This window comes from Ranitomeya variabilis, chromosome 5, assembly GCF_051348905.1.
Source record: "Ranitomeya variabilis isolate aRanVar5 chromosome 5, aRanVar5.hap1, whole genome shotgun sequence".
Lineage (NCBI taxonomy): Eukaryota > Metazoa > Chordata > Amphibia > Anura > Dendrobatidae > Ranitomeya > Ranitomeya variabilis.
The window spans coordinates 130987727-131000403 of NC_135236.1; the positions used below are offsets into that span (position 1 = coordinate 130987727).

The following is a 12677-nucleotide window of genomic DNA, read 5'->3' on the forward strand; positions in this document are numbered from 1 at the left end:
ATTTACTCGGTGCATTCCGCCAGCCCTAACAGGTATCTTTATGTTTGAAGCATGATATGTGTGAAAAGGTTGAAAAGTTCCAGGGGGCCAAATACTTTCACAAGGCACTGTATTTGTTGGGAAAATTTGACTTTTTATTTTTACGGCTTAACGTTATAAACTTCTGTGAAGCACCTGAGGGTTCAATGTGCTCACCTCACATCTAGATCAGTCTAGATCAGTGATTTTCTCCCTCATATGGGGTATCGGCAAGCTCAGGAGAAATGGCATAACAAATTTTGGGGTCCATTTTTTTCTGCTACCCTTGTCAAAATAAAAAAAAGGATCTGAAGTCATTTTTTTTGTGAAAAAAGTTAAATGTTAATTTTTTTTAAAAAAAAATTCCTGTGAAGCACTTGAAGGGTTAATAAACTTCTTGAATGTGGTTTTGAGCACCTTGAGTTCAGTTTTTAGAATGGTGTCACTTTTGTGTATCTTCTTTCATATAGACCCCCTCAAAGTGACTTCAAATGTGATGTGGTCCCTAAAAAAAAAAGTTTTTGTAAATTTTGTTGGAAAAATTAAATATTGCTGGCAAAATTTTAACCCTTATAAGTTCCTAACCAATAAAAATTTAGTTTAGAAAATTTTGCTGATTAGTCCAGTCAAAATCCGAAAAAAAAAAATACTTTACCCTGAACAAATTCCAAGAAAGGATTTTATTGGTTTTTTTTGTAGTATTACATGTAGGGAAAAACATGCTAAAAGTTTACCAAGATAGGGTTACCACAAAGGGTCCAAATGTGATGTCAAAGAATATGGCCGCCAAAGCTGTAAAATGTTAAATGTGACTCGCCTTTCAGTGTCTATCATATTTCTTTTACAATTACTACTATTATTATATTTATTATTTAACGATTTATTTATCTTCTTTTACAGAGCTGAGAATGATGGAAAGTCAAGAAACTTGCCCCTTATGCAGCCATGAAGTAGCAGATGACGGAGAAAGAGTGGTGATTGGTGCGAAAGGAGCTGAAGGGATCAATAAAGCCAGTATTGAGAGGGGCGGTAGCACTGTGGTAGATGCTTGAGCAGTGGTGCATTAGAGATGTCATATGAACTACATAAACAAGACGCAAATAGACTTGCATAAGAAAGCTAATTCCGTTCATCGTTCACCTGCCAAGAGAGGTACACGGGTGTCTACTGGATCCTATGATAGCACGACGCAGTGTTTGTTCTGTGGACATGAAGTGGTGAAGACAAGATCTAGTAGTTATTTCGATGACTATAGCTTTGTTAAAACAGATGGATTTGTAAGGTCCATCATGTCACATTGCAAACAGCGTAATGATGACTGGGCAATCACCATTCAAGGGAGAATCGCGTACTTTGGGAAGGACTTACATGCTGCATTACTGTAACTTTCGGACAAATTACGGAATTCCTATGCATCATGGTGGTGGATCTACTACAAAGAAACCCGCGGAAGGTAGGAAGGCCGATGAACATGGACCAAGAGCAAGCGTTCTTGAGAATGTGTGCATTTCTCGAGGACAACGATGAAGAGCAACTGACTGTCACAGATCTTGCAAAGAAAATAACAGAGTATCTTGCAGAAGGAGACAGTGCTGCCTATAGTAATAAATGGCTGAGGTATAGGCTGGAGGAGAGGTATGGCGATTCGGTATTCATAGCAGAGTGTGAAGGGTTGCCTAACATTGTAATGTTCCGTGAAAAGACCAGAATAATCCTGAGGCACTATTTCCGTAGTCAGGAAATGGATGAAGAAGCCCAGAAGAGAGCCATCATAGAGACTGCGGCCAAACTAATCAAGAGCGATATCAAGTCTAAGATCCCATCTTCAACCAATGAATATCCGAAGACTTCTTCGCTTGAATGTCAGTCTGCCTTAGATTATCTCCCCCTGAGTTTGCTTTGCTTGCTTGAAACCCTCTTTGTTGGAAAGGACATTCACAGGAAGGTCGCAAGCATTGGACAATCAGTTGTTCAGGCTGTACGTCCCAGGGCTGTAGCAGCTCCATTGCAGCTTGGGTTAGCAGTCCAGCTCCATCATCATTTCAGGTCTCGATTTCTTGTAGACAGTATCTCAGCTATGGGATATTGTTCATCACATTCGGAAGTTCAGCGATTCGAGGAAAACGCTGCCACTTCTGTTGGCCAGGATGTAATCGGTGGTACCATAGACAGACTGGATAGGGCACTGCTGTTCGCTGCGGACAACGTCGATCATAATATCACGTTAGATGGGAAGGGGACTTTCCACAGCATGGGGATGGTAGCTACTGTGACTCCAGGAAGGAAAGTCAGTCGCACTGTTCTCAGACGGAAGACTGCAGACTTGGAGATAGTTGAACAAAGCAGAGTTGATGTAAGGGAATACCGTTTCGCAAAACACACTTGCCGAAACATAAAATTCAAGCCCTTGCCATTTCTCTACGCCATTGACCATTGTGTTGATGTATTGTGGGAGATGTCTTTACGCTTCAAACAGCCTGCACCGAGCTGGAATGGAATGATGCACATGCTACATAAAGACTGTGATCATCCGGGGTCGTCTTCGGGAATCTTCCTGTCCATCATTGACATGTATTCCGGAGACAAGTCATGAATAACAACTTATAAGACTAAACACCATGGTAACTCATAATATGACAAAAATCTGTACCATAGGTGAAAAAGGACCAACAAGACCTATCATCAAGATAAGCACATGACACAAAAGGGAAACGATGAAAAATGGTCACACACAATAAATAGAAATGCTATAACCTTTATTAATACCAAACCACAATATTAAAACCAGGTGAGCGGAGGGAAGGTAGTAAAGCACAGAAAACACTGTTATGAAGTTAACAGGAAGGGCGCCACCAGAGATAACAGTCCTACAGGCTTATACATTATCAGAGTAAACAAATAAGCAAAAATAGGAAACAAATAGTAAAAAACTAAATAAACCAAAATAATAACTTGATCCTACTGCAGTCAGGGATACCAAGCCAAGTACCAACTGTTTCACATATAAGATAGGTGAGTGCAAGAACCGCTATAATGCTATCCTAATTGAAATCCCATACCTATCAAACCGACACAGTAGATATTAGTAAAGCAAGGTACCCACCGCACAGAGGACTGTAGTACTGGAGGCGCGCTTCCACCCCAACGCGCGTTTCGGCGATCACACCTTCATCAGGGGGCAAAGACAGTGAGTGCACATGGGTTTAAAAAGCTCCCGGACAGGAAATGAGCAGGTGCAGCGACCAAAATGGTCCGTACGGCAACAGGAAAGAGAGAAACAGTGACCGCATCTGCCGGAAGTGAAGGGGCGTGGCTGTCAAATTGATAACGCAGTAACGTGCAAACCATGACGCAGAAGCGTCAAAAAGAGAACGCATTAACATGGAATTCAGAACGCTCCAGCGTCCAAAACCACAACGCTAACAGCGTCCAAAAACCTCCAAGTAATCGCGAAATTTCATGAACACCATAGCGCCGGCTGCGTCCAATGGGGGCCAAAGGGAGCCGAGGACCACTGGGGCCCCAAGTGGACCACAGCACCCAAAGGTCACCACAGGAACGCTCCGGCGCATAGGAATCGCTAGGGCAGCACCCACAGATATAATAACTGCTAGGTGGAGTCACCACAACCACTAAAAATAGCCCCATTTAATTATACATGGACAAACATAAAACCATAAAATATATCAAGACAAAAAGGGCAGATACCAATAAATGACTAAGACACCAACCACAAACTATACATTGCTTAATCACCTCTATTCGCATAGAAGTACAAGAAGCTCACAGTTAATGAAAACTTAATACATAATCTATACATTGCAAACGAAATGGCAATCACATATATAGATAACAATAATAAATATAAAGAAAACATATATATACAAACAACTATGATTATAAAGACAAGGCTTTATCATGGTGGCCGTGGTCCATTACTCATTAATGCCTTCTGAATCCTTTTCTTTCTTTTTTCCTTTGTTCTCTTCTTTTTATTCTCTTTTTTTCTTATTCACACCGTTAAGGAAATGTCCTCTTCATAACATCGTAATACCAAAATATGGAATATGCCACAGGAAACTACCAGGTCAACATGTGCTAAAAACAACGAGGTAAGTAAAAAGCAAGATTAAAAACAAAGAACTAACAGCGTAAACATGCAGATACTACAAGCAGGACCGATAGCAGCATATACACTTAGGAGAGGAGCAGTTGTATTGATACCGATTCTTACAAGAAGGGGGCATAGCTAATATTGTCATTGAGGCCGGTTGGCTGAACTGTGCCCAGAGTCCATATCCATCTTGACTCGACACGGGCCAGCCTCTGGAAGGTACCACCCCCGCGGATCCCTACTTCCAGTAAATCAATCCCTCTAGCCCTGAGAAGATCAGGGTTACAGTTGTGAAAGGTCTTGAAGTGGCGTGGTATTGTTTTAAGGGTGGATGTGTCTTCCACAGTAGCCGCTGCGCCGATGCCCAAGACATGTTCCCGGATGCGTGTTTTTAGTTGGCGGGTGGTCATTCCTACGTACATCTTGTCACAAGGGCATGTGACAACATAGATCACATTAGTACTAGTACAGGTTATTTTTTTCTTTATTTTAAATTCGCGTGATCTATCCCAGTTGGCAAATACGCCAATTCTCTCAATGTTTGGGCATGCGACACAGCGGCCACACGGAACACACCCCACCCGAACCGCCATACTATCAAGAAATGTGGTCCTCCTCTCACCGGTATAATGGCTATGCACCAGGGTATCCCTGAGATTCCTGGACCGTCTAACTGCAATCCCAGCCCTCTCAGGGAGATATCGTGCAATAACAGGGTCAGCCCTCAATACATGCCATGATTTTTGTAGGATATTTTTCATCATCGGGAATTGGGAGTGGTACCTAGTAACAAATCTGACAATATCATGCTCTTGTTTAGCATTGCTCTTATATAGTAGTGAATCCCTCGAGGAGTATTTCGCTCTATTGAACGCTTTTTTGATACTACGTTTACTGTGGCCTCTGGACACTAATCTGTTTTTTAAATCTTCAGCCTGTTCGCAGAAATCCGTCTCAGTAGAACAGAGTCTACGTAGACGGAGAAATTGCCCCGTGGGGACTGATTTAATGACATGATCCGGGTGTGAGGAGGAGGCGTGCAACAAGAGATTGGTAGAGGTGGGTTTCCTGTAAATAACTGTCTGCAGGTCACCATGAACATCTCGTTTAGTCATGACATCTAAGAATTCGATGGCATTGCCATCGAATTTATATGTCAATTTGATATTACTGGTGTTATCATTGAGGGATGTCATAAATTCCTGCAGACTGGTAGACGGGCCCCGCCAGATCATAAAAATGTCGTCAATGTACCGTGTCCACAAGAGGACACGGCACATTGACTCCGGATGATCTGGCAGGGAGAGGCCCCTCTCCCACAGCCCCAAGAACAGATTAGCGTAGGCAGGGGCAAAAGGGGCACCCATTGCTGTTCCTTGGAGCTGCAGGAAGAAGGACCCCTTAAAGACAAAAAAATTATGAGTTAAAGAAAATTCCAGGAGATCACAAATAAGTGTTTTGATTTCAATTGAAGAGTTGGATGCATCTAAGAAGAACTTGACCGCTCGAAGGCCATCGAAGTGTCGAATGCTGGTGTACAACGACTCGACGTCGGCTGTAACTAATAATTCCTCATCCCCGAGACTGACCCCATCCATAAGTCTCAGGAATTCACCCGTATCTTTAAGATACGACGGAAGACTTAAAACCAATGGCTGCAGCTTAGAGTCGATCCATTGGTTTACCTTCTCGAGGTAATTACCTCTACCAGATATTATAGGACGCCCAGGGGGCGTCTTTGTGTCCTTGTGTATCTTGGGGAGAAGATAGAATGTAGGAATTGTAGAATCACTTGTCAATAATGCTGATGCTAATTCATTGGTAATGGTACCCGCATCTCTAGCCTGTTTCACAATATCACCAAGTTGTTTAGAGAAGGCGGACAAGGGGTTAAACGTGAGTTTTTTGTAACAAACTTTGTTGTTTAACTGGCGATAGGCCTCCTTCTCATACATTGAGTTAGGCCACACCACCACGTTACCCCCCTTGTCCGCCGGCTTAAACACAACATCCCCAAGATCTTGAAGGACACGAAGACGCCCCCTCTCCTCAGCTGTTAAATTATCTTTATAGATATGTTTGGGGATTCCCTGAAAATCTTTGGTAACCAATTGTACAAATAAATCTACATTTGGACATGAAGACAGGGGAGGGAATTTTTTAGATCTAGAACGAATGGAGGTTGGGATCATACCTCCTTCAGGGGTGTCGTGTTCAACTGCCAACTCTTCCAAAGTACGAAGGGCTATCTGTTCTTCCTCTGTGGGGAAGAGTGCAGCCAGATTACCATCAAAGAAGTATTTTTTGAAAATTAATGATCTGGCAAAGAGGTGAAGATCTTTTACAGCCTCAAATACATCAAATGGTGCTGCAGGTGAAAAAGATAGGCCCTTCTCTAATAGTTCTAAATCAATGTCAGTAAAATCATGTGAGCTAAGGTTAATTACCTTGTTGTTATATTTACGGGGTTCCGTGGAGGAATCATCTCGTCTGTAAGGATGAAACATAAAATCTCTCTGGTTCCGTGTGGTCATTCTTGACCGTGTGGTCACTGACGATGTAGATCGTTCCGAAGTATCACTTACAGAAGAGATGGACGACTGAGACTGGGCCCGCCTCATCTGTCCATCGCCTTGTCTACTTTTTCTCCACAGGTACACCCTTTTACACTCGTAGTCATGACGATCTCTACCAATTTTGGATGACTGGGTATCTTGAATTTTTTTAACCACATTTTCCAAGGATTTCTCAATTTGTTTATTGCATAGGTCAAGTTGTTCCACAGTCCCACATTTTTTCAATTCCTCCTCTGCCACTTTAATAGATGCATCCAACTGTTCAATGATACCTTTATTATAATCTCCCAATAACTTCATAAGTTGACCAGAACAATTATTGCACGCCTCCTCCCAACCCGAAATGAAGGCCGCATCCTCCACAGGAAAAGTAGGGATAACCCGAACTCTAAGGCCACGTGGGATCATTTTTCTATTTTGGTACCCTTCCAAAAAACTACAGTTCCACCAAAGTTTTGTCCGTTTTATCACCATATTTTGTAGCTCCATAACTTGTTCCTCCCATCTGCGATCGGTAGCCTGCTGTGTGATGAAAACATCACCTCCGAACACCTGATCAATATGTGAACGCCAAGCTATTTCCTTGGCTCTGAAGTCCATGCCTATAAGCAACCCTGTGCAAAACACAGCAAGAAATGAATAACAACTTATAAGACTAAACACCATGGTAACTCATAATATGACAAAAATCTGTACCATAGGTGAAAAAGGACCAACAAGACCTATCATCAAGATAAGCACATGACACAAAAGGGAAACGATGAAAAATGGTCACACACAATAAATAGAAATGCTATAACCTTTATTAATACCAAACCACAATATTAAAACCAGGTGAGCGGAGGGAAGGTAGTAAAGCACAGAAAACACTGTTATGAAGTTAACAGGAAGGGCGCCACCAGAGATAACAGTCCTACAGGCTTATACATTATCAGAGTAAACAAATAAGCAAAAATAGGAAACAAATAGTAAAAAACTAAATAAACCAAAATAATAACTTGATCCTACTGCAGTCAGGGATACCAAGCCAAGTACCAACTGTTTCACATATAAGATAGGTGAGTGCAAGAACCGCTATAATGCTATCCTAATTGAAATCCCATACCTATCAAACCGACACAGTAGATATTAGTAAAGCAAGGTACCCACCGCACAGAGGACTGTAGTACTGGAGGCGCGCTTCCACCCCAACGCGCGTTTCGGCGATCACACCTTCATCAGGGGGCAAAGACAGTGAGTGCACATGGGTTTAAAAAGCTCCCGGACAGGAAATGAGCAGGTGCAGCGACCAAAATGGTCCGTACGGCAACAGGAAAGAGAGAAACAGTGACCGCATCTGCCGGAAGTGAAGGGGCGTGGCTGTCAAATTGATAACGCAGTAACGTGCAAACCATGACGCAGAAGCGTCAAAAAGAGAACGCATTAACATGGAATTCAGAACGCTCCAGCGTCCAAAACCACAACGCTAACAGCGTCCAAAAACCTCCAAGTAATCGCGAAATTTCATGAACACCATAGCGCCGGCTGCGTCCAATGGGGGCCAAAGGGAGCCGAGGACCACTGGGGCCCCAAGTGGACCACAGCACCCAAAGGTCACCACAGGAACGCTCCGGCGCATAGGAATCGCTAGGGCAGCACCCACAGATATAATAACTGCTAGGTGGAGTCACCACAACCACTAAAAATAGCCCCATTTAATTATACATGGACAAACATAAAACCATAAAATATATAAAGACAAAAAGGGCAGATACCAATAAATGACTAAGACACCAACCACAAACTATACATTGCTTAATCACCTCTATTCGCATAGAAGTACAAGAAGCTCACAGTTAATGAAAACTTAATACATAATCTATACATTGCAAACGAAATGGCAATCACATATATAGATAACAATAATAAATATAAAGAAAACATATATATACAAACAACTATGATTATAAAGACAAGGCTTTATCATGGTGGCCGTGGTCCATTACTCATTAATGCCTTCTGAATCCTTTTCTTTCTTTTTTCCTTTGTTCTCTTCTTTTTATTCTCTTTTTTTCTTATTCACACCGTTAAGGAAATGTCCTCTTCATAACATCGTAATACCAAAATATGGAATATGCCACAGGAAACTACCAGGTCAACATGTGCTAAAAACAACGAGGTAAGTAAAAAACAAGATTAAAAACAAAGAACTAACAGCGTAAACATGCAGATACTACAAGCAGGACCGATAGCAGCATATACACTTAGGAGAGGAGCAGTTGTATTGATACCGATTCTTACAAGAAGGGGGCATAGCTAATATTGTCATTGAGGCCGGTTGGCTGAACTGTGCCCAGAGTCCATATCCATCTTGACTCGACACGGGCCAGCCTCTGGAAGGTACCACCCCCGCGGATCCCTACTTCCAGTAAATCAATCCCTCTAGCCCTGAGAAGATCAGGGTTACAGTTGTGAAAGGTCTTGAAGTGGCGTGGTATTGTTTTAAGGGTGGATGTGTCTTCCACAGTAGCCGCTGCGCCGATGCCCAAGACATGTTCCCGGATGCGTGTTTTTAGTTGGCGGGTGGTCATTCCTACGTACATCTTGTCACAAGGGCATGTGACAACATAGATCACATTAGTACTAGTACAGGTTATTTTTTTCTTTATTTTAAATTCGCGTGATCTATCCCAGTTGGCAAATACGCCAATTCTCTCAATGTTTGGGCATGCGACACAGCGGCCACACGGAACACACCCCACCCGAACCGCCATACTATCAAGAAATGTGGTCCTCCTCTCACCGGTATAATGGCTATGCACCAGGGTATCCCTGAGATTCCTGGACCGTCTAACTGCAATCCCAGCCCTCTCAGGGAGATATCGTGCAATAACAGGGTCAGCCCTCAATACATGCCATGATTTTTGTAGGATATTTTTCATCATCGGGAATTGGGAGTGGTACCTAGTAACAAATCTGACAATATCATGCTCTTGTTTAGCATTGCTCTTATATAGTAGTGAATCCCTCGAGGAGTATTTCGCTCTATTGAACGCTTTTTTGATACTACGTTTACTGTGGCCTCTGGACACTAATCTGTTTTTTAAATCTTCAGCCTGTTCGCAGAAATCCGTCTCAGTAGAACAGAGTCTACGTAGACGGAGAAATTGCCCCGTGGGGACTGATTTAATGACATGATCCGGGTGTGAGGAGGAGGCGTGCAACAAGAGATTGGTAGAGGTGGGTTTCCTGTAAATAACTGTCTGCAGGTCACCATGAACATCTCGTTTAGTCATGACATCTAAGAATTCGATGGCATTGCCATCGAATTTATATGTCAATTTGATATTACTGGTGTTATCATTGAGGGATGTCATAAATTCCTGCAGACTGGTAGACGGGCCCCGCCAGATCATAAAAATGTCGTCAATGTACCGTGTCCACAAGAGGACACGGCACATTGACTCCGGATGATCTGGCAGGGAGAGGCCCCTCTCCCACAGCCCCAAGAACAGATTAGCGTAGGCAGGGGCAAAAGGGGCACCCATTGCTGTTCCTTGGAGCTGCAGGAAGAAGGACCCCTTAAAGACAAAAAAATTATGAGTTAAAGAAAATTCCAGGAGATCACAAATAAGTGTTTTGATTTCAATTGAAGAGTTGGATGCATCTAAGAAGAACTTGACCGCTCGAAGGCCATCGAAGTGTCGAATGCTGGTGTACAACGACTCGACGTCGGCTGTAACTAATAATTCCTCATCCCCGAGACTGACCCCATCCATAAGTCTCAGGAATTCACCCGTATCTTTAAGATACGACGGAAGACTTAAAACCAATGGCTGCAGCTTAGAGTCGATCCATTGGTTTACCTTCTCGAGGTAATTACCTCTACCAGATATTATAGGACGCCCAGGGGGCGTCTTTGTGTCCTTGTGTATCTTGGGGAGAAGATAGAATGTAGGAATTGTAGAATCACTTGTCAATAATGCTGATGCTAATTCATTGGTAATGGTACCCGCATCTCTAGCCTGTTTCACAATATCACCAAGTTGTTTAGAGAAGGCGGACAAGGGGTTAAACGTGAGTTTTTTGTAACAAACTTTGTTGTTTAACTGGCGATAGGCCTCCTTCTCATACATTGAGTTAGGCCACACCACCACGTTACCCCCCTTGTCCGCCGGCTTAAACACAACATCCCCAAGATCTTGAAGGACACGAAGACGCCCCCTCTCCTCAGCTGTTAAATTATCTTTATAGATATGTTTGGGGATTCCCTGAAAATCTTTGGTAACCAATTGTACAAATAAATCTACATTTGGACATGAAGACAGGGGAGGGAATTTTTTAGATCTAGAACGAATGGAGGTTGGGATCATACCTCCTTCAGGGGTGTCGTGTTCAACTGCCAACTCTTCCAAAGTACGAAGGGCTATCTGTTCTTCCTCTGTGGGGAATTTTCTTTAACTCATAATTTTTTTGTCTTTAAGGGGTCCTTCTTCCTGCAGCTCCAAGGAACAGCAATGGGTGCCCCTTTTGCCCCTGCCTACGCTAATCTGTTCTTGGGGCTGTGGGAGAGGGGCCTCTCCCTGCCAGATCATCCGGAGTCAATGTGCCGTGTCCTCTTGTGGACACGGTACATTGACGACATTTTTATGATCTGGCGGGGCCCGTCTACCAGTCTGCAGGAATTTATGACATCCCTCAATGATAACACCAGTAATATCAAATTGACATATAAATTCGATGGCAATGCCATCGAATTCTTAGATGTCATGACTAAACGAGATGTTCATGGTGACCTGCAGACAGTTATTTACAGGAAACCCACCTCTACCAATCTCTTGTTGCACGCCTCCTCCTCACACCCGGATCATGTCATTAAATCAGTCCCCACGGGGCAATTTCTCCGTCTACGTAGACTCTGTTCTACTGAGACGGATTTCTGCGAACAGGCTGAAGATTTAAAAAACAGATTAGTGTCCAGAGGCCACAGTAAACGTAGTATCAAAAAAGCGTTCAATAGAGCGAAATACTCCTCGAGGGATTCACTACTATATAAGAGCAATGCTAAACAAGAGCATGATATTGTCAGATTTGTTACTAGGTACCACTCCCAATTCCCGATGATGAAAAATATCCTACAAAAATCATGGCATGTATTGAGGGCTGACCCTGTTATTGCACGATATCTCCCTGAGAGGGCTGGGATTGCAGTTAGACGGTCCAGGAATCTCAGGGATACCCTGGTGCATAGCCATTATACCGGTGAGAGGAGGACCACATTTCTTGATAGTATGGCGGTTCGGGTGGGGTGTGTTCCGTGTGGCCGCTGTGTCGCATGCCCAAACATTGAGAGAATTGGCGTATTTGCCAACTGGGATAGATCACGCGAATTTAAAATAAAGAAAAAAATAACCTGTACTAGTACTAATGTGATCTATGTTGTCACATGCCCTTGTGACAAGATGTACGTAGGAATGACCACCCGCCAACTAAAAACACGCATCCGGGAACATGTCTTGGGCATCGGCGCAGCGGCTACTGTGGAAGACACATCCACCCTTAAAACAATACCACGCCACTTCAAGACCTTTCACAACTGTAACCCTGATCTTCTCAGGGCTAGAGGGATTGATTTACTGGAAGTAGGGATCCGCGGGGGTGGTACCTTCCAGAGGCTGGCCCGTGTCGAGTCAAGATGGATATGGACTCTGGGCACAGTTCAGCCAACCGGCCTCAATGACAATATTAGCTATGCCCCCTTCTTGTAAGAATCGGTATCAATACAACTGCTCCTCTCCTAAGTGTATATGCTGCTATCGGTCCTGCTTGTAGTATCTGCATGTTTACGCTGTTAGTTCTTTGTTTTTAATCTTGTTTTTTACTTACCTCGTTGTTTTTAGCACATGTTGACCTGGTAGTTTCCTGTGGCATATTCCATATTTTGGTATTACGATGTTATGAAGAGGACATTTCCTTAACGGTGTGAATAA

At 43.1% G+C, this 12677-nt stretch overlaps 3 protein-coding genes across 3 annotated transcripts in view; 2 read left to right on the top strand and 1 right to left on the bottom strand.

The window, feature by feature from the left end:
- LOC143773406 (uncharacterized) overlaps nucleotides 1-2611 on the top strand; it is a 97940-nt gene extending 95329 nt beyond the window's left edge. Inside the window, exon 2 of the mRNA XM_077260866.1 lies at nucleotides 919-2611. Coding sequence (XP_077116981.1) covers nucleotides 1436-2611 — 1176 coding nt within the window. The 5' untranslated portion in view covers nucleotides 919-1435. The remainder of the gene's footprint in view (nucleotides 1-918) is intronic.
- Nucleotides 1-12677, top strand: part of LOC143775317 (acyl-coenzyme A thioesterase THEM4-like) — a 494072-nt gene that overhangs the window by 47113 nt on the left and 434282 nt on the right. The window lies entirely within an intron of this gene.
- The window catches only part of LOC143775316 (gonadotropin-releasing hormone II receptor-like), a 112228-nt gene that overhangs the window by 31211 nt on the left and 68340 nt on the right, over nucleotides 1-12677 (bottom strand). The window lies entirely within an intron of this gene.